The 26,524-nt window shown below is 44.6% G+C and overlaps 1 protein-coding gene and 1 pseudogene across 2 annotated transcripts; one reads left to right on the forward strand and one right to left on the reverse strand.

Annotated features, from left to right (window-relative positions):
* Positions 1 to 6,890: 6,890 nt before the first annotated feature.
* LOC308252136 (cysteine and histidine-rich domain-containing protein 1-like) lies at positions 6,891 to 8,051 on the reverse strand (annotated as a pseudogene). The gene has a single exon. The product of its transcript is annotated as a cysteine and histidine-rich domain-containing protein 1-like (transcript).
* Positions 8,052 to 12,364: 4,313 nt separating this feature from the next.
* LOC308250714 (uncharacterized protein) lies at positions 12,365 to 25,035 on the forward strand (the record flags this gene model as incomplete). Its single annotated transcript, XM_080673404.1, is given in 12 exon segments — positions 12,365 to 12,398; positions 12,576 to 12,661; positions 12,938 to 13,024; positions 13,848 to 13,925; positions 14,203 to 14,285; positions 14,781 to 14,863; positions 18,837 to 19,054; positions 21,152 to 21,202; positions 21,206 to 21,280; positions 24,031 to 24,046; positions 24,659 to 24,816; positions 24,895 to 25,035. Coding segments are annotated over 12 exon segments (1,110 nt in total).
* Between the last annotated feature and the right edge of the window lie 1,489 nt (positions 25,036 to 26,524).

Here is a 26,524-nt window from a genome sequence, read left to right on the forward strand (position 1 = left end):
TACCTAATTCACCAGTAGAGAGGTTAGCCTTAGTGCAAGCCTAGAAGCAATCAACTTATAGTCCAGGCTAGAAGGCAGGATATCTGGGCAGAGATATTGGTGGGTCATTGTGGTAGCAGGAGTCTATGGAACTTCTATGATATTGAAACTCTAAATACAGATCTTCAAATGGCAGGCACCTTCTCATTATTCAGGATTCAACTCAAATGTCACCTTATATGAAGGAGCGCCTCATACCTCATCATTTTCTTCATAGCTTTGGTCTCACATGGAAATCATCTTCTTTATTTAAATCTTGTTGTTGTTGTTGTTCAATACTGTGCTGAAACCTCCACAAGAGCTACAGTTGTGCCAATCTTGTTCAATTCTGTGCCTGGCATACAGCAGGTGCTCCATAAACCTTTATAAAATAATTGATTGAATGAATGAGAGGAGTAGGCTGAGGGCTTTATTGCTGCCATGAGTTGAGAAAACACTGATGTACTTCACTAAAATCAAATAAAAAGATTTGCCTAAACTGAGGTTGGAGGCCATAGCATACGTGTTGTGGTTCCAGTTGCAAGGCATGTAGTATTGTTTTTTATCTGATAGCCTAGAGGCAGGATTCATTCAAAATTGGGGATGGGTGCACAGGGCAACCCAAGTGAGGCCTAAAGATTGAGCAAGTTGTACTAAGGGCAAGGCTGAAAAATGTGCCCTACACAGGGAAGGAAGTGAGACAAGGAGTGGTGCTGAACTAAGAGAAGCAAGGCATGCACTTCCACATGGCACAATGAGATCGGATATCCGGTGTGGTGTAACAAGTTTTATACTGCAAGGGTAGAATTGGAGATCATAGAACTTTGTTTTCTGAGCCAGAATCAGTCTCCTTATAGCTTCCTCTTTTATTCCTATCCTGCCATCTGGAACCACCAAGACATCAGTTCATTTCCTCAGAAATCCTTGTACCCGGAGTCAAGCATTTTTGTTCTCTGCAACACAACCCCCCTGCCACTTCTTCTAATGCTCAGACCACCCTCATTCTCTAGATCATGAGAAGCCCTTTATGAGCCACTTAGAATGACTTGAGTTAAAGAAACTTGAACAATGACTTTGATATTTTAATATTTAAAATTTTTCCTAGTTTCCTTTTTCAGTATGGTATAGTGTATGATAGGTATGATATTGTGGGTTATGTATAATAAGAAAGACTGCTTGATAAAGACATCCAAGAAAAGAAAATTTCAGTCCCATATCGCTCATGAATGTGGATGCAGGAACCCTCAACAAAAATACTAGAAATCAACTCCAGCAATGCATAAGAAGAATTATACACCATGACCAACGAGATTTATCCCAGTAATGAAAAGTTGGTTTATACTTGCGATGAACATCTTGAAAATGAGCATTTAAAATTCCATTCACAATAACATAAAAAAGAATTTATTTAGGAGTAAATATAACAAAAGAAAAGCAAACTTACACTTCTAAAACTGCAAAATATTGTTGAAAGAAATTAAGGAAGATCTAAATAAATAGAATAACATTCCATGTTTTGGGATCTTAATATTGTTAAGATGTCAATTCTCTCCTAATTGATCTACACAGATTCAATAAAATTTTTATAAGAATCTAAGCTGAGATTTTTTATAAGAATCTGAGCCTGGCTGGCATGACTCAGTGGTTGAGCATTGACCTATGAACCAGGAAGTTACAGTTTGATTCCCCGTCAGAGCACATGCCCAGGTTGAGGGTTCGATTCCCAGTGTGGGGCATGCAAAAGGCAGCTGATTGATGATTCTCTCTCATCATTGATGTTTCTATCTTTCTCTCCTTCTTTCTTTCTCTCTGAAATCAATAAAAAATTAAAAAAAAAGAATCTAAGCTGACTTTTTGTATAAATTGAAATGATGATTCTAAAGTTCATATGGATTTAAAAAGATGCTGAATAGATGAAACAATTTTATAAAAGAACAAAGTTGGATTTCAAAAGTTATTGTGAGGCAACAGTAATCAAGACAGTATTGGCATACCGTCCTTGGGGCACACCCACTTGAATCTCCTTTTCGAGTGAATTTTCTTTTTCAAAAATATAAAGTCCCCACAAGACTTGCAACTAGGGGAGCCATGGGCAGTGGCAGCTCATCCCATGTTAACCCCCAGAACCTGTCTCCAAGGACCCCTTTTCTCCAACTTTCCAGTGAGCTGACAGCAGCCCCACTTTGGCTCACTTCTTCCCCAAAGCAGACCTTTCTAGTCTTTCTCTTGTTGCTTTTCTAACCTAGGTCCTTCCTTGTTTCATGGTCCCCAGCTTTAATAAATGTACTCTAACACACACACACACACACACACACACACACGACAGTGTTGTACTGGAATAAGAACAGAGACCAGCAGAAGAGAAGTGGAGTCCAGAAATAAACCCATGTTTCTATGGACAGCTTTTTGTTTTTTTAAACTCACCTGAGGATATTTTTCCACTGACTTTTTAGAGTGGAAGAGAGAGGGAAAGACAGAGAAATATTGATGTGCAAGAAACACATCAATAGGTTGCCTCCTGCACATGCCTGACCAGAGGCCTCAGCCGGGGAAGAGCCTGCAACCACAGTATGTGCCCTTGACCAGAATAGAACCCGGTCCGCAGGCTGATGTTCTATCCACTGACCCAAACCAGCTAGGGCTGGACAGCTGATTTTGACAAGGATGTCAAGAAAATTCAGTATGGAGAGGCTAATCTTTTTTTTTTATTATTTTATAAATTTTATTGATTTTTTACAGAGAGGAAGGGAGAGGGATAGAGAGTTTGAAACATCAATGAGAGAGAAACATCGATCAGCTGCCTCCTGCACACCCCCCACTGGGGATGTGCCCGCAACCAAGGTACATGCCCTTGACCGGAATCGAACCCGGGACCCTTCAGTCTGCAGGCCGACGCTCTATCCACTGAGCCAAACCGGTTAGGGCAAGGCTAATCTTTTTAACCAATGGCACTGGGACACCTGGATATCCAGACACAGATGAATGAAGTTGGACCCTTACCTCAGACCATAATAAAAAATTAACTCAAAATGGACCAAATAACTAAATATAAGACCTAAAACTGTAAAGCTCTTAGAAGAAAACACAGAAATTAATCTTCATGACCTCTGACCTGGCAATGAATTCTTAGATATGACACCAAAATCAAGAGTAACAAAAAAATTATAAACTGGATTTCATCAAAATTAAAAACTTTTGTTTATCAAAATATATTATCAAAATAATGAAAAGACGACCTACAAAAGTGGGAGAAAATATTTGAAAATTATATACCTGATCATGGTCTAGTATCCATAATATATATAGAGCTCCTACAACTCAGCGATAAAAAAGCCAACAACCCAAATAAAAAATGGGGAAAAGACGTGAATGGGCATTTTCCCAAAGAAGTTATACAAAAGCCTGCCAAGCACATGAAAAAATGCTCAACATCATGATTCATTTGTGAAATGCTAAAAGACAAACAACAATTAAAAACTGAGCAAAAAACTTGAGTACATATTTCTATGAAGAAGCTATACAAATGGCAACAAGCATGTGAAAGAGGCTCAAAATCATTGGCTATTAAGGAAACACAAATAAAAAACTCAAGGAGGTACCACTTCACACCTACAGTATGACTCTAATAAAAATAACAATAACTGTTGGCAAGGATGTGGAAAAATAAGAACCCTTATACATGGCTTGTGGGAATGCAAAATGGTGCAGCCACTGGGGAAACAGTTTGGTGGTTCATCAAAAGTTAAATATAGCCCTAACCGGTTTGGCCCAGTGGATAGAGCGTTGGCCTGCGGACTCAAGGGTCCCAGGTTCGATTCCGGCAGCTGATTGATGTTTCTCTCTCATCGATGTTTCTAACTCTCTAGCCCTCTCACTTCCTCTCTAAAAAATCAATAAAATATATTTTTTGAAAAAGTTAAATATATAAATACTATGTGACCCATCAATTCCATTCCTTAATATGAAATGAAAGACATATGTTCACATAGAGCAGAGGTGGGGAATCTTTTTTCTGCTAAGGGCCATTTGGATATTTATAACATTATTCACGGACCATACAAAATTATCAACTTAAACATTAGCCTGCTATATTTGGTCAAACATTTAATTAACTCACTCCTACTTACTTCTCTGGCCTTATAAGCCCGAAGAGCCAGACATTCCCCACCCCTGACATAGAGAAATGAAAATAAGAAAAATAAAAATAGCCCTGGCCAGGTGGCTCAGTTGATTGAAGCATCATCCCTATACCAAAAGGTTGCGGGTTTGATTCCAGGTCAGGGCATATACTTAGGCTGGGGTCCGATCCCTGGTCAGGGTGCATCCGGGAGGCAACCATTGATGTTTCTCACTCACAGTGATTTCTCTCTCTCTCTTCCTTTCTTTCTCTCTCTTAACAATAAAAAAAAGAGAGAAAAACGTAAGTCCACACAGAAACTTATATTTGTAACAGCATTATTCATAATAACTAAAAGGTGGAAGAAACCCAAATGTCCATCAGTGGATGATGGATAAACAAATTGTGGTATACACACACAATGGGATATTATTCAGTCAAAAGGGGCATATGTTGATTTATGCAACAACTTTCACAGACCTCAAAAATTAATGCTAAGTGAAAGAAGCTGGATGATAAAAGTCACATATTGTACAATTTCTTTCAGATAGTATATCCAGAATAGGCAAATCTATAGCGACAGAAAGCTGATACCTGGAAAAGGGAGACAGGGAAATGGGAAGTGATTACTTAATGAGTATGACGCATTTTTGGAGGGTGATGGAAAAGTTTTGAAACTAGAGAGAAGTGATAGTTGCATAACATTGTGAAAACACTAAATGTCACTGAACTATATATACACTTTAAAATGGTTACTTGTATGTATTGTGAATTTCATCTCAATTAAAAAAAAATCCAGCCCTGGCCAGTGTGTTCAGTGGTTAGAGCCTCAGTCCACACACCGAGGGGTCGCAGGTTCGATTCTCTGTCAAGGGCACATTATCTGGGTTGCAGATTCTTCCCAACCCCTGTAGGAGCACCTGATAGAGGCAACCAATCAATGTGTCTCTCTCACATCAATGCTTCTCTCTCTCTCTCTCTCCCTTCCTCTCTCTAAAATAAATTTTAAAAAAGAAAAAGTTAAATATAGAATTACCTAATGACTTAGCAATTTCACTCCTAGGTTTGAAAACATATGTCCACACAAAAACTTGCATGCAAAGCTCATAGCAAAATCTATATATCCTATATAATAAAGAGGTAATATGTAAATTAACCCTCACACCCTCACAATATGGCTGCCTATGACCAGGCTGGCAGGGGGGTTAGTGAGGGATGACCAAATGACTGAACATGCAGGCTGCGTGGGGCAACCAGGCTGGTGGGGGGGCTGTGAGGGGTGACCAGGCAGGCAGGGGGGACAGTTAGGGGCAACCAGGTCGGCAAGGGGGCAGTAAGAGGTGACCAGGCCAGCAGGGGGGGCAATTAGGGGTGACCAGGCTGGCAGGGGGTTCAGTAAGGGATGACTAGGCCGGTGGGGGGGGGCAGTTAAGAGCGACCAGGCCGGCAGGGAGGGGGTAGTTGGGGGACAACCAGGCTGGCATGCAGAGGCAATGAGGGGCAATCAGGCCAGTGGGGGGGGGGGCGCTGTTAGGGGTGACCAGTCAGGCAGGCAGGTGAGCAATTAGGAGCCAATAGTCCAGGATTCTGAGAGGGATGTCCGACTGCCAGTTTAGGCCTGATCCCCGGGATCGGGCCTAAACCAGCAGTCAGATATCCCCCAAGGGGTCCTGGATTGGAGAGAGTGCAGGCTGGGCTGAGGGGACGCCCCCCCCCCCCGCATGAATTTCATGCACCAGACCTCTAGTACATATATAAAAGCCTAATATTCAAATCGTCCCCTCAGGGGTTGGACCAGGAGACTGGGAGTTCTATCGCTTGCTATGATGTGCGCTGACCACCAGGGGGCGGGGTGGAAGGAAGGGAGGCCCCAGCTGTCAGCCAGAAGGCTCCTATCTGCCCTGATCGCTGGCCAGGCTTAGGGATCCTACCCGTGCATGAATTTTGTGCACTGGGCCTCTAGTTTACTCATAATAGCCTAAAGTGGAAGTCAACCCAAATGTTCACCAATAGATAAATAAGCAAAATGTTATATATCCATTTCTACATAATAAATTTAGCCAGTTATTCATGGTGGTCCCTGATAGCCTATGGGTCTCTGCCTTTGGCTTCTTCATATTTATATCTACAAATAAATGTTTTACTTTTATTGTAGATATAGGGACAATTCTGAGTTCTGTGAGTTGTTCTAGTGAATTATTGATCCAGAGGGAGTAGTGAAAACCTCCCTACTCAGATGTGTGGATGGCCCGGGGTCCCTCAAGCATGCAGCTGGTGCATGACATAAGAGCAGTCTTGCGGAGGGCTGTGCCCTTAACCTGTGAAGTTTAGTGTAACTCTACATAGTTGTTGTGAGGAGAAGTGGAATTTGCTAGAACAACTCTGACTCACTGAAATATTTGGTTTGGGAAGAGAAAGGATAAAAGGGTGGGGAATAAGGAACCTTGATTCCTGGGTGTCCACAGGTAATCCATGGTATAGAACAGCAGCCTGAGCCCACACAGGTTGTTAATTTCCAACAGTATGAAATGGAAGCTAGAGTGCCACTAGGGACAAATTCTCTATATAATAGCCCTGTGTGGAGTGTACATTAGAACTTAAAGCAAAAGTCCGTGAATGCCTCTCAATGATGATTGCTGGGACTCTGGATCAAAGAATTTCCATTTGAGGGAATATTACTAGCTTGCAATCACATTAACTAAAACTGCTCCTGTACCTAAAACAGGAAATAATCTTAAACATGAAATACACATAATATCCTCATACCCATGAAATTTTCTTTTTTTTTTTTTTTAAGAATTCTGAAATAGGCAATAACTTTTTACTCCCTCTCAATTTATTCTTTTTTATCTTCTTGGTTGCAGTTCCAGGCTTGCCCATTGCATTGGTTCAGCTTTTCTCATGGGGATCTCAATCTTTGTTGCAGTCATAGTTACATAACTTCGCTTTACATCAATCACACCCCATAATTTCACATTTTGATGAAATTCCGTCTCTCCTTCGAATACAATGTGCACATTTAACAATGTGCTATTTGCTACTACTTGACTAAGTTCTGGAAGTGAATTTTTAGCATATACTGAAATTGTGACTTGACCCCCAGTTTGATGCCAGTCATGTCTACATGGAACAACTTTTTTCCAGCATCTTTTGCCGTCCACATGTGTACAGCCCTCTTGGGCTAAGAAAGTATTAAATTCAGAAGTTTTTCTTCTACAACAGCTCCAGTATTTCGTCCCTTCATGGAAAATAGGTACACCAGAATGATTACACAGACTTCTTCTAGACTCTGTAGACCCTGATATGTCTTTGTACACCCTCCATTTTTACATGAGGTCCCAATCTTAATTTCATCACTGTCTTCTTTGTTTTTTTTCATTCCCAGATGACAGTTTAAGTTTATCAAGTGCTTGTTTTAGGGAGGCAGATACTTTTAATTCCAAATTTGTCATTGGTTCATCTAGGCTTGGCCTCTTTATTGCTTCTACTGGTTTAGGGGCTTGAATGATGTGCTCCTGAAATTTGGGTTTCAATTCAGATAGTTCTTCCTTCTCAGTAGTCTTGACTTCAGGTTTGACTGGCTCAGGTGGCTTTTCACTATTATGCCTACCTTTTGTACAGCCTACAATGCTTACAAAATCAGAAAAATCCGTTGTTCTTCTCTTACAGCAAGATCAACCCTTTAATGCATCATGAAAGACTGGTACACCTGGGTGGTATGTGCAAGCATCTCGGAATTGCTCTCGGCATGGAAGCGCTGGCCGCAGCCCCGGTTGTAGCACAGCAGGGCCATCTCCGTCCCCAGGGATCCGAGTCAGGCGCAATGCTGGGGCCGCAGGGCGGTGCGCGTACAGCTCCCGCTGCAAGCACAGGTCTGTCAGCTGGGCGGCCCCCATAAAATTTTCTAATGGGTAGAACAGTGCTCATTAGGACAGTGCCCAGAAGAGTTCCATAATAAGATGCAAATTGTTTGTGCAGGAACATGCTATTGGGAGAATGCAAAGAAATATCAGATTCCGCAGCAGGTATACTTTTTCTCCTAGGATTGACTTTGGAACCACCTGAGGAGCTACCAGATTCTCTCACCACCTGGACAGTCTCCTATGAGCTGCTCTCTATTGACCAGCAAGGAGCTGCTTGGTTTATAATAGCAGTTTCAAAGTGAACATATATAGTGTCTTGTTTGTAAGGCCAGCACTCTGGTTGAAGAAAGTAAAAAATCAGCTCAGCAGGCTGAAATGCAGGCTGTTTGTCCCTTTGTTTGGGTTTTTACTGACTCAGGAAAAACAGTGTCGTAAGTCAGTAAGAAATGGCCTGCTCATATGGTTAGGTAGAAGGACAATGGAAAACTGGCCTACTAAAGGGATGCCCATATGGGGCATAACTCTATAGAAACCACTATGGAAATTTGAAGGATGCATTAAAGTAAAACATGTCAATGTCTAACAGAAGAACAGTCTTCCAGGATTGGAAGGTGGTTGGAACCAGTGAGTGGATTTCCTAGTATCTCCCTTGAGGTGGTCACCTGGGTCCATGAAATGAGTGTACAAGGGGCTGCTGCAGTAATGCAGAGATGGGCTGAATGAAGCAAAAAATGCCAACAAGAACTGTTCTGTCTGCCAACAAGAGAGAGAGGGAGACTAAAGTGGCCCAGTGGTTGAGCATCGACATCGACCTATGAACCAGGAGGTCATGATTCGATTCTCAGTCAGGACACATGCCCGGTTGTGGGCTCAATCCCCAGTAGGGGATGTGTAGGAGGCAGCTGATCAATGATTCTCTCTCATCATTTTTGTTTCTATCTTTCTCTACCTCTCACTTCCTCTCTGAAATCAATAAAAGATATATTTTTTAAAAAGTAAAGTGGCTTTGGGGTAGATTCCCCAGGGGGAAGCCCCTACACATAATTAGCAAATGGATTACATTGACCCAAAGCCAGTAGCCCTGGGGGCTATAAGTGGATCCTGACAGGAACTGGGATTTTCATACCTAGTTGTAGTTGCAAATGTTTAGATGATTGGAGCAAAAATTACGTATCAGTTGAGAACATCAAGTTACCCTTCTTCAGACCAAGAACCTCACTTTATAGCTCATAGTGTCCAGCAGTAGGTCAAGAGATTCCACATCAAATAGACATATTATGTTGTATATCATCCTCAGAGTAATGGTTTAATAGAGAATTAGAATGAGCAATTGAAATATTTGTTGTTTAAAATGTGGGGGAGGAGAGGAGATAAAGTCAGGAAGGGCTTACATACATGCTTTCCTGGGGGTATGCTCATACTCAACATGAGAGTCCTCACTGGATAGATTTATCCACTTTTCTGGGGGATCTGGGGAATACAGGGTGAGGGAAGATGCTGATATGACTATAATATTCTTTCCCTTATCATCTCAACTTTCTTTTTTCCCACCTGATGTAGAATCCCAGGACCAGGAATGCATCTGCAGGTACCAGAAACAGGATGCTCCCTAAGCAAGAAACTGTGACCATACCTTTAAGCCTTTATGTCAGAACTAGAGGCCCAGTACACAAATTCATGCATGGGTGGGGTCCCTAGGCCTGGTCAGCGATCAGGGCTGATCAGGTCCGGGCCAATCGGGGCCTGCTGGCCGGGGGAGAAACAGGACACAGGAGGTTGGCCACCAGCCCCGAAAAGGGAGCTGACCCTTGGCCCCCCTGGGAAAGGGGTTGCGTCTGCCACCACCCACTCCCAGTTCCCCGTCCCAGCCCAGGGCCAAAGGCCTCAGCAGGGTTGGGAGAGGAAGTGATGGTCACCAGGCCAGGTGTGGAAGGAATGGACACTGAAGGCCAATGCTGCCGCTTGGCCATGGAGGTTGGCTCTGGGAGTGCACTGACCACCAGGGGCCAGCTCCTGAGTTGAGTGTCTACCCCCTGGTGGTCAGTGTGCGTCATGTGACTGGTCAACCGGTCGTTACGGTCATTCAGTTGTAAGGCTCGCTTAGGCTTTTATATATATAGATTCCTAAGAACATGATAAGATAGAATGTGCTTTCAACCCCTCTGACAAAATTGGAGTTGACAGTGAATGTTGCTATGTTGCCTAGATAATGGTCTAGATCAGGGGTCCTCAAACTTTTTAAACAGGGGGCCAGTTCACTGTCCCTCAGACAGTTGGAGGGCCGGACTATAGTTTAAAAAAAAAACTATGAACAAATTCCTATGCGCACTGCAGGCCCGGGACGAGTCAACTGCTAAGCAGGACAGGCAGCGGCACCTGGCGGGCTGGATAAATGTCCTTGGCGGGCCACATGTGGCCTGCGGGCCGTAGTTTGAGGACGCCTGGTTTAGATAGCCATTAGTTCTGTCTCTCTGTAACCCTACTTTTTTGTTGTTGTTGTTAATCCTCACCCGAGGATATTTTTCCATTGATTTTTAGGGAGAGTGAAAGAGAGAGGGAAAGACAGAGAAACATCTCACGATGTGTGAGAGAAACACATCGATTGGTTGCCTCCTGCACAAGCCCCGACCAGGGCCTGACCGGGGAGGAGACTGCAACCAAGGTATCTGCCCTTGACCAGAATTGAATCGAATCAGGGACCCTTTGGTCCACAGGCCCAGGCTCTATCCACTGAGCCAACTGGCTAAGGCTGTAACCCTACTCTTTATAAGAGGGAGTATACTGAGGGAGAGGCACTTATTAGATTAGTATTGTTGCCAGCAACCTGGACCAGCATAATAGCTAAACCTTACATTTCTTCCAAAGGTGGGAAAGTTTGGGTGAAATGGGAAAAAATGAGGGTAAATGACTAAAGAAGTGGGTTACGCAATGAGAGAAATCCAATATTGCACTAACCCTTTGAAAGAGGCTCAGAACAAAAGATGATATTGTTCCTTAGCTCAATTATGCCAGATGCCTGAAAGGCTGAAGTCTTTTATTGCAGAAGCCACTCTTGATTTTGGAGCCTGACAAGACTGAACAAAGACTGCAAACACGGCTTGCCTTGCTGTGAGAGACATTTTGGTCATAAAATATAATGATGGACTGATAATATTCTTATTTTTTACATTATATCTACACAGCTCTTAGCTGTGAAGTGGGGTCAAACTCTGGGTAGTTGGTGATAGAAGTCATTCAATTCCTACATGGAACATTATTCAGCCACAGAAAGGGATGAAGGAGACACATGCTATAATGTGGAGGAACCATGAAAACCTTATGCCGAGTGAAAGAAGTCAGTCACAGAAAGATCACATATTGTATGATTCCATTAATATGAAATGTTCAGAATAGGCAAATCTATAGAGATAGAGGATTAATGATTGGGGGTTGTGTGTGTGGGGGGCAATTAAGCAGGTGATAGGAAAGGAAACCAAATTTCTTTATAAAATGATAGAAATGTTCTAAAATTAACTGTGGTGATAATTACATATATCTGCAAACATACTAAAAACTGTTGAAATGAATACTTGAAATGGGTGAATTGTATGGTATATGAATTATATCTCAATAAAGCTATTAGTTTTTAAAGGGGTGATGACCTTCTATAAATTGCCCTGACCGGTTTGGCTCAGTGGATAGAGCGTCAGCCTGCGGACTGAAGGGTCCCGGGTTCGATTCTGGTTAAGGGCATGTACCTGGGTTGCAGGCACATCCCCAGTGGGAGGTGTGCAGGAGGCAGCTGATCAATGTTTCTCTCTCATCAATGTTTCTAACTCCTCTCCCTTTCCTCTCTGTAAGAAATCAATAAAATATATTAAAAAAAATAAAAAAATAAAGGGGTGATGACCTTCTATAAATATATACTGAAATAGCTATGGATGAAATAATAAGATGCCTGGGATTTGCTTCAAAAGAATCCTTTGGGGGTGTAATGGTTTAATAGAGAATTTTGGGGGTGGCGAGGGAAAGAGAGGGAAGGAATAAAACTGGTCATTAGTCGATAAGTGCTGAAGCTGGGGGCTTGGAGGTTCATTGTATTATTCTCTGCACAGTTAGATATGTTGAACATTTTTTTTGTAAGAGGAAAAAAGAAGAATCCCATGCAATGTTCTAACTCAGAAAAGAGAGGACTGTCACATCCTTTGATAAGTAATTATTTAGAGGCCTCGCCCAGAGATCCTCATATCAGAGATGAATTATTGAGGGGAATCTGAGAGGCATGGAAGCCATGGAGTACTGAGAGGCAGTGAGCGCAGGGGCTGGTTGGGGCTAGGGCAGTTCAGCCCCTGCAGCCCTCACTGACAACCCACAGGCCATGCTCACCATGGAGGTGGAAGTGGAGCGGGTTAGAGAGTCTGGTAAGAAACCACACACTCATTATCAGAGGTAGTGCAGCTTGGGGGAGCCTCTTGGGAGAAGGAGAGGGCTAGACCATCTCAGGATAGGAAACTGAGGCAAAGGTTGAGGGCAGGACTCAGGAGTCCTGGGAGCTCAGTTTCCCTCATGAGAGTTGATATGAAGTTCACCTTTCTTAGGCCCTGAAGAGACCTGTCACCCCACACTCCTTCTGGAGGGGCCCAACAGCATTCGCCTGCTTCAGCCCGGGACTCTGAAGACACAGGTGGAGAGGGGATAAACTATGGGTGGGGCAGGGGAAGAAGGGAGGAACATTGCTCACCCCAGCTCTGCCCACAGGAACAATGCATCACCTTTGACAGAGTCCTGGGCTCTGATGCTGCTCAGGTAGGGGGGTCTGGTAGGGCGATGGGAGCAGGGTGGGAGCCCTCAGGCCTCTGGAGCCCAGGGTGCTGAGTGCTTCCAGAGCCCTTTGCTCAGGCCAGGCTGTGCCTGTGTCACCCTGCAGGAGGCAGAGGAGGAGCTGCTAGCATGAATCCAGCGCACACCGGGCTCTGTTGGTCAAGGACACAATGTGGCCCTGCTGCTTTGGGGATGGGAAACAGAGGCACCCCGGCTTGTGCCTCAGGTGAGTCCCAGAGGAGCCACAGGTATAGGAGGCTGGGGTGTTGCTTCCTCTAGGGCACCTTTAAGAACCTTCCTTTCCCCACCATAGCTGAACTAGGTAATCCCTCCTTGAGGCCCCTGTAGAGCCCTCACAGGATGTTTGGCCAGGGTCAATTTATCCAGCTGTTGACAGGTCGGAGAAGGTAGGAGTCTGGGGCCGATGGGGTGAGGGACAGGAAGGAGTGGTGTGCAAAGATCAAATATCCCGCCGAAACCGGTTTGGCTCAGTGGATAGAGCGTCGGCCTGTGGACTGAAGGGTCCCGGGTTCGATTCCGGTCAAGGGCATGTACCCTGGCTGCGGGCACATCCCTAGTGGGGGGTGTGCAGGAGGCAGCTGATTGATGTTTCTCTCTCATCGATGTTTCTGGCTCTCTATCCCTCTCCCTTCCTCTCTGTAAAAATATCAATAAAATATATTAAAAAAAAAAAAGATCAAATATCCAGGGAGGTCTAATTTTCACAGTTCTTGATAATACTAATAATGATAATAAACTTGAAAGTTCTTGGGTTCTTTTGGGACTTCATCAAAGTGCCCCAAATCAAAACAGCTGCCTCAGAACCTCACGGGCCCCGCCTTAGCAAACAGCAGGCCCCATTGAAAATGTCTGCTCAGTTGTTTAGCTTGCTGTGAACTGTGAGGCGTGGGCCTTTTTCTGTCCTGGACACCGTTTCCTCAACACCAAGCACAGGGCGCAACACAGACTTCATCCTCAGGAAATCTTGAAAGGTATTTCTTGGTCATCCCTTTCTCAATCGCCATTGAACCCCCTTTTTTCCACTTTAGCTGCTGCAGATGCTGTTTGAGGAAGCTCTGCCTCTTGGGAGCTCTGACCCTGTGCTTAGTGCTCTTAACCTGGTGCAGGTGAGACCCTGGAGGAAAGGGAGATCTGGGGAGCCAAGGCCATGGTGATGCTGCAGAAAGAGCCTGAGCCTGGAGGGCAGTCAGAAGAGCTTGGGTCTAGCTCCATTCTGCTGCTCACCAGTGTGGACTTACCTTTCTGGGGTCTCCTTTTTCCTGCCTGAAATGGCTGAATTTTGGTGCCTTGCTTGGCCCACAGAGCTCCAGCATGAGAATCACGTGAGCTGAAGGCTAGGGAAAGGCTTGGTTTGTAACACTTGTTGTGGTTGTGTGATCCCAGCTCAGCCTTAGCGGGAGGACTCGGGACCTGCCCGCTCCAGGGACAGAGAACCTATTGGTGCTGGATGTGGCCCCTCTGGGCTTGTGAGTGACCTGGGCCCAAAGGCAGGGCTGACACCCCCAAACCAGACCCTTGGAGGTTTTCCCCCCACTGCCACCCCAGAGGAGAGAATCTCTGAGCTTGGGGTCATGTTTACAGGGCTTGAGTTTGCTCCCAGGACTCCATCTCACCCTTTTCCCTTCATCCCATATCCCCATCCCTCTCACTCCTCTCACCCATCCACTTATACCTCTTCAGCTCAACCATTATTATTCTGGGTGATTCAAGCATCTCTCTGAGCAGAACTTCTGTTTCTCCATCTGTACAATGGGAGCAATCCCAACTACCCTGTTTGCCTCACCGGGCAGATGACAGGACAAAAAATAAGGTCAAGAAGATGAGAGACTTTTAGTGGATATACTGAGCTTGGAGCCTTGGGGATGATTCTTACAGGCTCTTGGGACCCCCATGGGATCCTTAGGCAGAGGTTCTGGGAAACTCTGGTGCCTAAGGGTGAGTTCAGCCTCCCCTTCCTCCAGCATGGTGGAAGATGCCCAGGAGGTGGATGTGTCTGACTCAAGAGCTGCCTCAGAACTGTATTTGCGGGCCACAGTGGGTGAAGGCAGGTGAGGACAAGAGGGTACCTGTCACCTCCCACCTCTTAGACATTTGGCCTGATCCCAGCCTCTCCTCCACAGGGCCTGCTCTCTGCTTAATGTCACTATGTCCCACCCAGGGCCTGACCCTCCTAAGGGTTCTGGGACTTCGAGTGTATGGCGAGGGGCCTTGAGGATCTTGCAGCTCCCAGGAGCCCTGTAAGTCTGACAGCTGTGGGGATAGGGGATTGGGGTGACTGAAATATGAATGTCAAGGTTCAGGGCAGCATCTGAATCTTCTCCTTTCGTCACCTCCAACAGGCCAAACGACTCTCTTTAGCAATGAACTCCCTTAGCTTTTGCTAAGATATCTGGGAATATCTTAATTTTTCTTACATTTTTGAAGGATAGTTGTTGCCAGATATATAATTCTTAGTTGACACTTTTTTTTTTCTTTCAGCACTTTAAACATGTCACCTTATTGCTTTCTGGCCTCTATAGTTTTTTGTTTTTTTTTTAATATATTTTTATTGATTTTTTACAGAGAGGAAGAGAGAGGGATAGAGAGTTAGAAACATCGATGAGAGAGAAACATCGATCAGCTGCCTCCTGCACACCCCCTACTGGGGATGTGCCCGCAACCAAGGTACATGCCCTTGACCGGAATCGAACCCGGGACCCTTCAGTCCGCAGGCCGACGCTCTATCCACTGAGCCAAACCGGTTTCGGCTGGCCTCTATAGTTTTTGATGAATAATTTGTTTTTAATTTCATTGAGGATCTATTGTACATAACAAATTGCTTCTCTCTTGCTATTTTCAAGACTCTCTCTGAGTCTGGCTTTTGACAGTTTGATTGTAACAAGTCTTGGTGTGGATCTCTTGGAGTTTTTCCTCCTTGGAATTTTTTGAGCTTCTTGGATGTATAGATTCATCATGTCTTTCATAAGATTGGAGGGATTTTTGAGCAGTATTTCTTCAAATATTCTTTCTGCCCCTTTCTCTCTTCTTGCTCTGGGCTCCCATTATGCATATATTTGTATACTTGAAGGCATCTCACAAGTTTATTAGACTCATTTTCCTTCATTGTTTTTTCTTTCTGCTCCTCAGACTGGATAATTTGACCTATCTTTAAGTTGGATGAGATTCTTTCTTGCGCCTGCTCAAATCTGCCCTCTAGTGGATTTTTAATTTGTTATTGTACTTTTCAGCTCTAGAATTTCTATTTTTAAAAATAATAATTGCTCTCCTTCTATTGATATTTTCTATTCACTGAGACATCACTTTCTTTAGTTTCCTGAGCATATATAAGATAGTTGAATTAAAGTCTTTGCCTAGTGAATTTAATGTCCTTGCTTCCTCAGGGATAGTTCCTGTTAATTCCAATGTTTTCCCTATGAATGAGCCATATTTTCTTGTTTACTTGCATATCTTATACTTTTTCTGTTGGAGACTGGTCAATCTGAGTATTGTTTTTAAAGATGGTATTCTTTATTGTGTTGGTCTCTTAAGTCTCCATCCTTCCCCTTAGTATTCTGATATTTTGATTATGGTGATGTAGTGACTCTAAAAACCAGATTCACCCTCCTCTCCAGGGTATGCATTGTTGCTTGTTTTGGGATGGAGCCATCTGTTTGCTTAGTTACTTTTCTAGACAACTTTTGCAAGGACAGTATTCTTTGTGGTTACTGAAGTTTCCATTCTAATCTTAGTGGTGAGCCAGTGAACTGACATAATTCCTTAAATTCCTGGGACAAAAAAACAGCAGCAGCAACAACTTAAGAAAAAAAAAAGGAATAAAGAGAGAAAGAAAAGGGAAGAAGAAGGAGGAGGAGGGGTAGGGTTGGAAGGAGGACAAGGAAAAGAAAAAAAAATTCCCTAGGTTTCTACAGATTGTCTGTGTTGGGTCACCCCTTCTATGCTTAGTCAAGCCATTTATAGTTCCGCCTTAGCCTCACTTCCTGCTTTTACTGAGCCTAAAAGTCAGCCAGAGGTGAAAATTTAGGGTCTTTTCAGGGCTTTTTTGAGTATGCATCCTGCCCTGGGCACCTGCATGGCTTTCTAGGTCCCCCAGTACACATGGGAACTTTTTAAAGATCCCCCCAAACCTCACTCTCTAACTTTTCTTTTGAATCTTTCCATGTATCTTTCCATGTATCTACCCAATGATTATTTTTACTTGTTCTGTCATCTTTCAATGTTTTGGGGGAGGGGTTATGTTTTAAAAACAACGTTTTTCAACGTTTTATGTTTGGTGTAACTGGTCTGCCCTGAAAGAGTTCCAAGATAAGAGAAACAAAGGGAAGCCCCTTTTGTCAGACCTTTGGGGGAAAGCGCAACCAGTCAAAACGGACAAACACACTTCTTTGGGAACAAAATCGGCTCTGCTCCCTCCAGAAACAGGCACCCCCACCAGAAATGTGTGCTGTTGTCTACAAGACCACCTCTGTGCTGGGGAGGAGGTTGGGGCTAGGTAAGTTAAGATGCCACAAAGATTTCTTACCATATTTAAGTTGCCTTTCTCCTGGACAAGCATTCACTTGGTTGCTATAGATCTTTGACTATCTCCCAGATTTCTAGCAAGGTTGATTTTGGCCATTTTTGCCAGATGTTTCTGGGGAGAGACTGACCCCCAGAGTTCCCTATTCTGACATTTTTGTTGATATTATCTTGCTTTGCCATTTAAAAGTTGGGTTATTTGTCTTTTTCTTATTGAGGTGTAAGAGCTCTTTATATATTCTGAATACAAGTGCATAGTCAGATAGAAAATTGAACATTTTTATTTTTTACTGAGAGTATATTATTTGTGTAATTAAATAATAATAAAATTAAAATCTACACAAGGTTGCAAAAAGTTACTGGTAATAGTCAAACTTTCCATCAGAGTGTGATTTGGGATAGTTTCTTTCTCCATCCACCAGTGGATGGCTTTCTTCCTTCTGTCCCCTGGCAGAGACTGCCCACCCCCCGCCCCCTGCAGGTGTTGGCTGGTAAGGTTGTTGAAGAGGAGGTGGAGGGCTCTCTGCCCTGGATTGTCTCATGGTTCCTGGAAGGAAGCAACTACACCAGCATTCTTCTTCACTTGGACCCTCAAGGTGGCCTGAGGGAGGGGGAGAGTGTGGCTTTCTTTGGGAAGCTCTGAGATCTGGCCTTAGGCCTGCTCCACCCTCTCATCCAACCAGCTAAAGCCCGAACACTAGCCCAGAGGGAGTCTGACTCTCTGGAAGGGACAGGATTCAGATTGGTCCCAGGGTGGCCGGCCTGCAGAAGTCTGGAGAGGCAGGGCCAATAGTAAAAGCAACCCCTCATCCTTCAGAGGCCTTCAACAGTTTACCAAGCACTGACTAGTACCTTCGGTTGTTACTAAAACCCCATGAGGCAGATCTAATTTACAGACGAGGAAAGGGAGGATCAGAGAAGGAAAGGTACCCATTAAAAAACAAAAAACAAAAACCCTACAAAACTCAGGCCCCTTGACTGTCTCTGAAATCAACAAATATACATTCATCTGGCCAACACATTCCCAGACCTCCCCCTGTGCGAGGCCCTGTGGAACATGGAAGATAAGTTGGGCAGTTCACACTCTCAAGGATAAAGCAGCGAGGGACAGACACATGTTTATAGCCCAGTTTGGTGTCATGATTAAGGGCACAGACTTTAGTGTCAGACAGACCTGAGCTTGACTTTCAGCTTTGCCAGCCACCAGGAAGTTGCTTGATCTCTCTGAGCCTTACTTGCTCTGTCTAGAAACTGTGGGGGGAGGCAGGATAACATTTTAGAGTTGTTGCCTCATTGGAGTGTTGTGTGGATAAAAAGAGGCACCCATTGAAAGCTTAGCACAGTGACATCAGGCACATGTAAAAAGCCTGATAGGTATTAGCTGTTTTTAGGTACTAGCTGTTTTTATGAGTAGTGCAATTAATGAAAATTAAAAGTATTATAGGCAGTATGCTTTGGAGTCCAGAGGAAGGAGTGATTCACTCTGAGTCTCCTCTTACTAGGTAGCTCCCTAAGCTTGTTCCGGGCTGCTCTCCTGGGGGCTGCAAGAAGGAGGATGCAGGTAAAACAGGTGAAGCCCACCCTGTGGGATGCAGCAGAAGAGGCCCAAGCCCGCTGGGCTGGCCTGAAGAGCCTGTGTTCAGGCCTCCTTGGGGGCCCCCTGACAGATGGTGGGCTCAGCCAGCTGGGCAGGGCCCTGCGGGAGTTGCCGGTGAGCAAGGTGAGCTCTGAAGGTGCCTGGGCCAGCAGTGGCCAGAGCCCACCTTGAACCATCTCTTCGAGGTGGTAAAAGCCTGGAGCCGGCACCGAGGAAGCCGCATGCTCAAAGGTTAAAGCTGAGGCTGTGGTGCTCCCAGAACCACAGGTTTATCTTTTTTTTTTTTTTTTTTTTTTTTAATATGTTTTTATTGTTTTCAGAGAGGAAGGGAGAGAGAGAGAGAAACATCCATGATGAGAGAGAATCACTGATTGGCTGCCTCCTGCACGCCCCACCCTGGAGATGGAGCCGGCAACCTGGGCATGGGCCCCCACCGGGAATCGAACCGTGACCTCCTGGGTTCATAGGCAGAGTGAGATTTAATTTACATTTACAAGTAGTTGTTTTCTTTTTTAAAAAAATACATTTTATTGATTTTTTACAGAGAAGAAGGGAGAGGGATAAAGAGTTAGAAACATTGATGAGAGAGAAACATTGATCAGCTGCCTCCTGCACACTCCCCACTGGGGATGTGCCCGCAACCAAGGTACATGCCCTTGACTGGAATCGAACCTGGGACCCTTGAGTCCGCAGGCGGACGCTCTATCCACTGAGCCAAACCGGTTAGGGTGGTATATCTTTTTATCCAACCTCTTAGGAGCCCCACTGATGTCTGCCTGCCTGCCTTCCCTCTATTTACATAGCACTATGAGGGGGCTCTTCCTTTACTCATTAATTTATTTTTTAAATATATTTTTATTGATTTCAGAGAGGAAGGAAGGGAGAGAGATAGAAACATCAATGATGAGAGAGAATCATTGGTTGGCTGCCTCCTGCATGCCCCACACTGGGAATCAAGTTCGCAACCCAGGCATATGTCCCGGCCAGGAATCGAACTGTGGCCTCCTGGTTCATAGGTTGACACTAAACCACTGAGTCACACGGGCTGGGCCTTATTAATTTATTGATTCCCAAACATTTATTGACCACTCACCATGTGCTGGTCATGTAGGCCCTAGGAAATCCGGGTCCTCATGGAGTTTACAATCTGTCGGAGAGAAACAATTACAACATTATATCAGTTCTCTAAAGGGCTTATCAGCATAGGGTTCTATGGGGCATCTAAATTAGTCTTGGCAAGAAAGGGAAGGAAGACTTCAGGGGAAGTTGATTCCTGGCAGAGGTGGTCAGCAATAAGTGAAGAACATTCCAGGCAGAGAAAATAACAAGAAAAGTCTCAGAGATAAATAAGTGCTTTATCTGTTTGGGGACTGCAAGCAGCTCAATATTTTGAGAATAGGGTTTGAGGCATAGAGTTAGGAGAGAGGGCTGGAGAGGGAAATAGGGGCTAGGTCATACAGGACTTTGTAAATCTATTGAGATGTTTGGACTTTATCTTGAAAGTCAAAAGGAAACCACAGAAGTATTTCAAGCAGAAAGCATATTGCTCCCCATTTTCTTTTTTTTCTAATTTTTTTAAATTTATTTTTCATTTTTATTTTTTTATTGTTTGATGCTCCCCATTTTCAGGTGAGCAAACTGAGGCTCACAGAAGGGAAGTGATAGGAGAATCAAAGGCAGCGCAGGTGCAAATGCCAAGTCCTTAGACTCTTGGGATGCATGCTCGCTCTTGTGCAGAAGGGGGCGCACTCTCCCACGATTTGTCACAGGGTGGCTGGGAGGCTGCCCGTCCAGCTTTTCCTGTTTTTCTTTTTTCCTTTTTATGATTACTTACAAGTTGTTTTTACAGCCCTGGGCCTTGGAATTAAGCATGTAAGCTCCCATTTACTGAGCAGTGCCTGTCACTGCTCAGTGCTTTGGGTACCTTATCCCATTTCATAATCTCTATAACTTTAATCAGCTTCATGTTATGGATGAGGAAAAATAGAGACTAAAAATAAGTGACACCCCCATCCCCCCCCCCCCCCCCCCCCCATAGCCTCCAAATCTCTGTCCAGACTACAGGCTCTTCCAGGGCAAAGTCTGGGATGTAGTTCTGGGAGAAGCCCTGGAAATGGGATTCTGTTGGAAATGTTGGGCCCTATGTCCCAATGCCATGTGCATACATGGCTTCTGGGTGAGCCCGGATTGATGCCACATAGGCCCGACAGGCCCCTGCAGTTCTTCCTGGCCCAGGCCCGGAGGCAGAGACTGCAAACACAGCACCAAATTTAGATCCAAGAGGAACTAAAGCATTTGGAACAGGAGGAGGCAGGAGACCAGGTCAAAGTCCTGGTGGCTGGGGAAGAGGTAAGGAGGGTCATGTAGGGGATTTGAGTCTTCTAATTGGGCCAGGCACTATGCTGGTGCGCTGAGATCCGGTGTCAATCACAACAGACTGGGCCATACCTTCTCTCCTCAGAGTTTGGTGGGGGGTAGATGAGGCAATTCTTGGTGCTAAGTGCTGTGATGAGGGGAGTAGGGGCTTGTGGGAACAAAGAAGTGTACCTGACCCAGGCTGGAGTGGATCAGAGATGATGGCATCCAAGCTGAGAATTAAAGGACAAGTAAATCAGCCAGGGGGATTCACTAGACTCTGAGCCCCACAGGGGCAGTCTGTGCTCATCACATAGAGGCACTCAGTAAATATAACTTATTGGAACAAATTAAGAAACAACATTTATGTGCATGGGGTGTGGGGTGGAGAAACACATGTTCTAAGAGAGGACAATACTGTATGAAGAAAGGTCCAGAGCCAAACAATGGCAAAATGGGTTCTGGGTATTGCAAACCATCAGTCTGGCAGGAGCCTGGCAGGTGCATGGTCAGACGCAAGGCATGTGACATGCTTCTGAATTTCAACTTTACCCCAGGGTGATGGTGAACTGTTGAAAGGTGTGTCATCTCAGCTCTGCCCCTCACTAGCCATGTGAATCTGGGCGTTAAATCACTCCACTGATCCAGTTTTCAAATCTGTAAAATGACACTACCTCCTCATAGGGTTGTCCTTGGATAAAATGAGATCATGTACATGAAGTGTGTAGGACAGGACAGGCACACAAGTGGCACTCAAGAAAAAGTAAGTTGTCCCTTGGTATCCATGGAGGATTGGTTCTAAGACTTACAGGGATACCAAAATTCACGGGTGCTCAAATTCCTTATATAAAATGGCACAGTGTTTGCATGTAACCTACACATATCCTCCTGTATACTTTATTTTTTTTAATTTAATAAATCTTTATTGTTCAGATTATTACAATTGTTCCTCTTCTTTCCCCCCATAGCTCCCCTCCACCCGGTTCCCACCCACTCTCTGCCACTGTCCTCATCCATAGGTGTACGCTTTTTGTCCAGTCTCTTCCCGCACCCCCCACACCCCTTTCCCCCCGAGAATTGTCAGTCCACTCCCTTTCTATGCCCCTGATTCTATTATATTCACAAGTTTATTCTGTTCATCAGATTTTTTTATTCACTTGATTTTTAGATTCACTTGTTGATAGACATGTATTTGTTGTTCATAATTTTTATCTTTACCTTTTTCTTCTTCTTCCTCTTCTTAAAGAATACCTTTTAGCATTTCATATAATACTGGTTTGGTGGTGATGAATTCCTTTAGCTTTTTCTTATCTGTGAAACTCTTTATCTGACCTTCAATTCTGAATGATAGCTTTGCTGGGTAGAGTATTCTTGGTTGTAGGTTCTTGCTATTCATCACTTTGAACATTTTTTGCCACTCCCGTCTGGACTGCATAGTTTCTGTTGAGAAATCAGCTGACAATCGTATGGGTGCTCCCTTGTAGGTAATTAACTGTTTTTCTCTTGCTGCTTTTAATATTCTTTGTCTTTTGCTCTTGGCATTTTAATTATGATGTGTCTTGGTGTGGTCCTCTTTGGATTTCTTTTGTTTGGGGTTCTGTGCGCTTCCTGGACTTGAAAGTCTATTTCTTTCACCAGGTGGGGGAAGTTTTCTGTCATTATTTCTTCAAATAGGTTTTCAGTATCTTGCTCTCTCTCTTCTTCTGGCAACCCCATAATTCTGATGTTGGTACGCTTGAGGTTGTCCCAGAGGCTCCTTACACTATTTTCAAATTTTTGGATTGTTTTTTCTTTTTGCTTTTCTGGCTGAGTGTTTTTTGCTTCTTTGTATTTCAATTCTTTGACTTGATTCTTGCGTTCCTCTAGTCTGCTGTTATGTCTCTGTATAATATTTTTTATTTCAGTCAGTGTATGTTTAATTTCTAGTTCGTCCTTTTTCATATCCTTGAGGGTCTCGCTAAATTTATCGACCTTTTCTAGGAAATTCTTGAAAAACCTTATAACCGTGGTTTTGAACTCTATATCCAGTCGTTTGTTTTCCTCCATTTCTTTCATTTTTGATCTGTTTCTTTGTCTCCGCATTTTCGCTGCTTCCCTGAGTTGGTAGAGTAGCTTTGTGTGGTAGGTGTCCTCTAGGGCCCAGTGGCTCAGCCTCCCCAGTTACCTGAGGTGGACACTCTTGGTGCACCCCTTTGTGGACTGTGTGCTCAGCCTTGTTGTAGTTAAGTCTTGATTGTTTTTGTTATCACTGGGAGGAATTGACCTCCAGGCCAATTGGCTGTGAGGATCAGCTGTGTCTACGCTGGGAGAACTTCTGTGCTGGAGACACTCTTATGAGACAAGACTTGCAAAATTGCAAAAGCCTCTGTGCTCAGCTTGGATGGGGCAGAGTCTCAGGGCAGAGCAGACAGCCTTGGTTTCCCATCAGCCCTGCTCTATGAGGCCCCTGGGTCTCAGTGTCCCTCGGTAATCACTGCAAGCACCTCTGAGAAAAAGCCGCCCTCAAGTTTCACCCACTGCCAGACAATCCAGTTTCTCCCTGAATGAGTTGGGGTTCCCAGAAACTTGCCCGGAAATGGAGTTCAGCAAAGTTGGGAGCTTCCGTCTCCCTCCCGCTTTAGAAAGCCAGCTGCGCACTCAGCCTCCCGTGCATTCAGCAGTCAGTCCTCTCTGCATGCGCGCACCTCCAGACCTCTGCCTTCCGCAGCTCCTGTGTCTCAGTGTGTTTTCTCTTTTCCTGACAGTCCGAATTCCCCCCGAGTGAGTCTGGTTTCCCAGCGTCTCGCCCGGGACTGTAGTTTAGTGCAGTCGGGAGCTTCCTGCTCCCTCCCGCTTTAGAAAGCCAGCTGTGCGCTCAGCCACCCATGCACACAGCCGCCCGTTCTCTCCGCGTGCGAGTCTCCGTACCTCAGCCTTTTGCAGCTCCTCTGAGTCTCAGTGTGCTTTCCTCTTTTCTTCTAGTTGTAGAATTTCCACTCAGCCAGCTTTCCTGTGGTTCTGGATGGTGTCCGTTTTGTCTTTTAGTTGTAGTTTTGATATTGTTGTGCGAGGCAGCAGTTTAGGTGTTTACCTATGCCTCCATCTTGGTTTCTCCTCCTCCTGTATACTTTAAATCATCTTTAGATTACTTATAATACCTAACACAACATAGATATTATGTAAGTAGTTGTTATACTGTATTGTTTAAGGAATAGTGACAAGAAAAAAAACTTTGTACATATTCAGTTCAGACACGCAGCCACTGTGGGCCTAACTACATAGTACAACATCAGCAATAATGGAACATTAAAAATATATATTTTTTCAATCCGGGGTTGGTTGAATCCGTGAACGGGATGTGGATCCGAAAGGCTGACTGTGTTATCACTTAAGGCCTCCGAGAAGAGACAGCAGTGGCACCGGGAGCAGACAGTGCTGAGGCTCCAGCTGGAGGCCTTCGGGCAGAGCAGGACACTGTGGAGCAGGACCTGATAGCCCTCTATGACCTGCATGTGCAGGCCACCCGAGCACGGACATGCCACATGTTACAGGTTAGTAGGGACAAAGGACAGGCCTTGAGCTGGTTACCATGCTGGCTAACGGACAGACATCTCTGAATCTGGGCACAGGTGTTCCAAGCCTGGCGGGAGCTGTGGGAGGAACAGACCTTGGCCACAGAGCATCACCACTGCAGCCTGCTGGCTGACATCCTGCAAGACATCATAAACCTGGCTGCACAGAACCAGGAGCTCCGGCAGGTTGTAGACTAGGCTGAGGCAGTCATGCTGGATCTTTCCCAGGGAAGAAATATGGTGATCAGGAATCCTTCAGGAGCAGTTTCCTCTCCCCTTTTCTTTCTTTTTAAACTATTTATTGATATTAGAGAGAGATGAAACAAGGGGACGGGGGTGGGGTGGGGAGAGAGAAACAGTGATTTGATGTTCCACTTATTTATGCACTCATTGGTTGATTCTTGTATGTGTCCTGACTGGGGATTGAACCTGCAATCTTGGCGTATCAGGACAACGCTCTAATCAATGGAGCTACCCAGCCAGGACCCTCTCTCCTTACTCTTTGTTGTTAATCCTCACCCAAGGGTATTTTTCCATTGATTTTTAGAGAATGGAAGGGAGGTTGAGAGAGAGAAACATCGATGTGAGAGACACATCCATTGGTTGCCTCCTGCGCGTGCCCTGACCAGGGCCAGGGCTTGAGCCTGCAACCCTGACTACCATTGACTGGAATCGAACCCGGGACCCTTTAGTCCGCAGGCTGATGCTCTATCCATGAAGCCAAACCGGCTAGGACCCTCCTTATTCTTAAGGGCCTTAAAGAAGGAAGAGGAAGTTGGAACACAATAACCAATCTAACCTTCATTATAATTAATATCATCACTAACCAGGTTTCATTGTACCAGTCCCAGCTAAACACCTAATATCCATTATTTCATTTAGCCTTTTCTACTACCCAAAATAATTGTAAGGTACCATTGACCCCATTTCTGAGCGAAGGCAACTAAAGCTAGGAGAGGTTAAATATATGCCCAAGGACAGTCAGCTAGTAAGTGACAGCGTTCAAATTCAGGTCTAGTTTGCTATAGCTCTACACAGCAGATAGCAGTGGTTCACAAACGATAGTGCATCAGTCACCTAGGAAGCTGCTTTAAAAAAAAAAAAAAAAAAAAGCCTGGTTGGCGTGGCTCAGTGGTTGAGCACCAACCTATGAACCAGGAGGTCACAATTCGATTCCCAGTCAGGGCATATGCCTGAGTTGTAGGTTCGAGCCCCAGTGTGGGGCGTGTAGGTGACCAATCAATGATTCTTTCTCATCATTGATGTTTATATCTCTCTCCCTCTTCCTTCCTCTCTGAAATCAATTTAAAAAATTTTTTTTAAAAAAAGGAGGAAAAAGCCCTAACTGGTTTGGCTCAGTGGATAGAGCATCGGCCTGCAGACTGAAGGGTCCCGGGTTCGATTCCGGTCAAGGGCATGTACCCTGGTTGCTGGCATATTCCTAGTAGGGGGTGTGCAAGAGGCAACTGGTCGATGTTTCTCTCTCATTGATGTTTCTGGCTCTCTATCCCTTTCCCTTCCTCTCAGTAAAAATTCAATAAAATATATTTTTTTTAAAAAAGGAGGAAAAAAAAAAAAGATTCCCTAACCCCACTCACTAAGATTCTGCTTCAATACGTCTGGGACTTTTTAAAAACAAGTTTACTAGGTATTCTTCCATGGGAGCAGGGCCAGACATTCCTCTGGC

The sequence above is a fragment of the Plecotus auritus genome (assembly GCF_963455305.1).
Source record: "Plecotus auritus genome assembly, chromosome: 6".
Lineage (NCBI taxonomy): Eukaryota > Metazoa > Chordata > Mammalia > Chiroptera > Vespertilionidae > Plecotus > Plecotus auritus.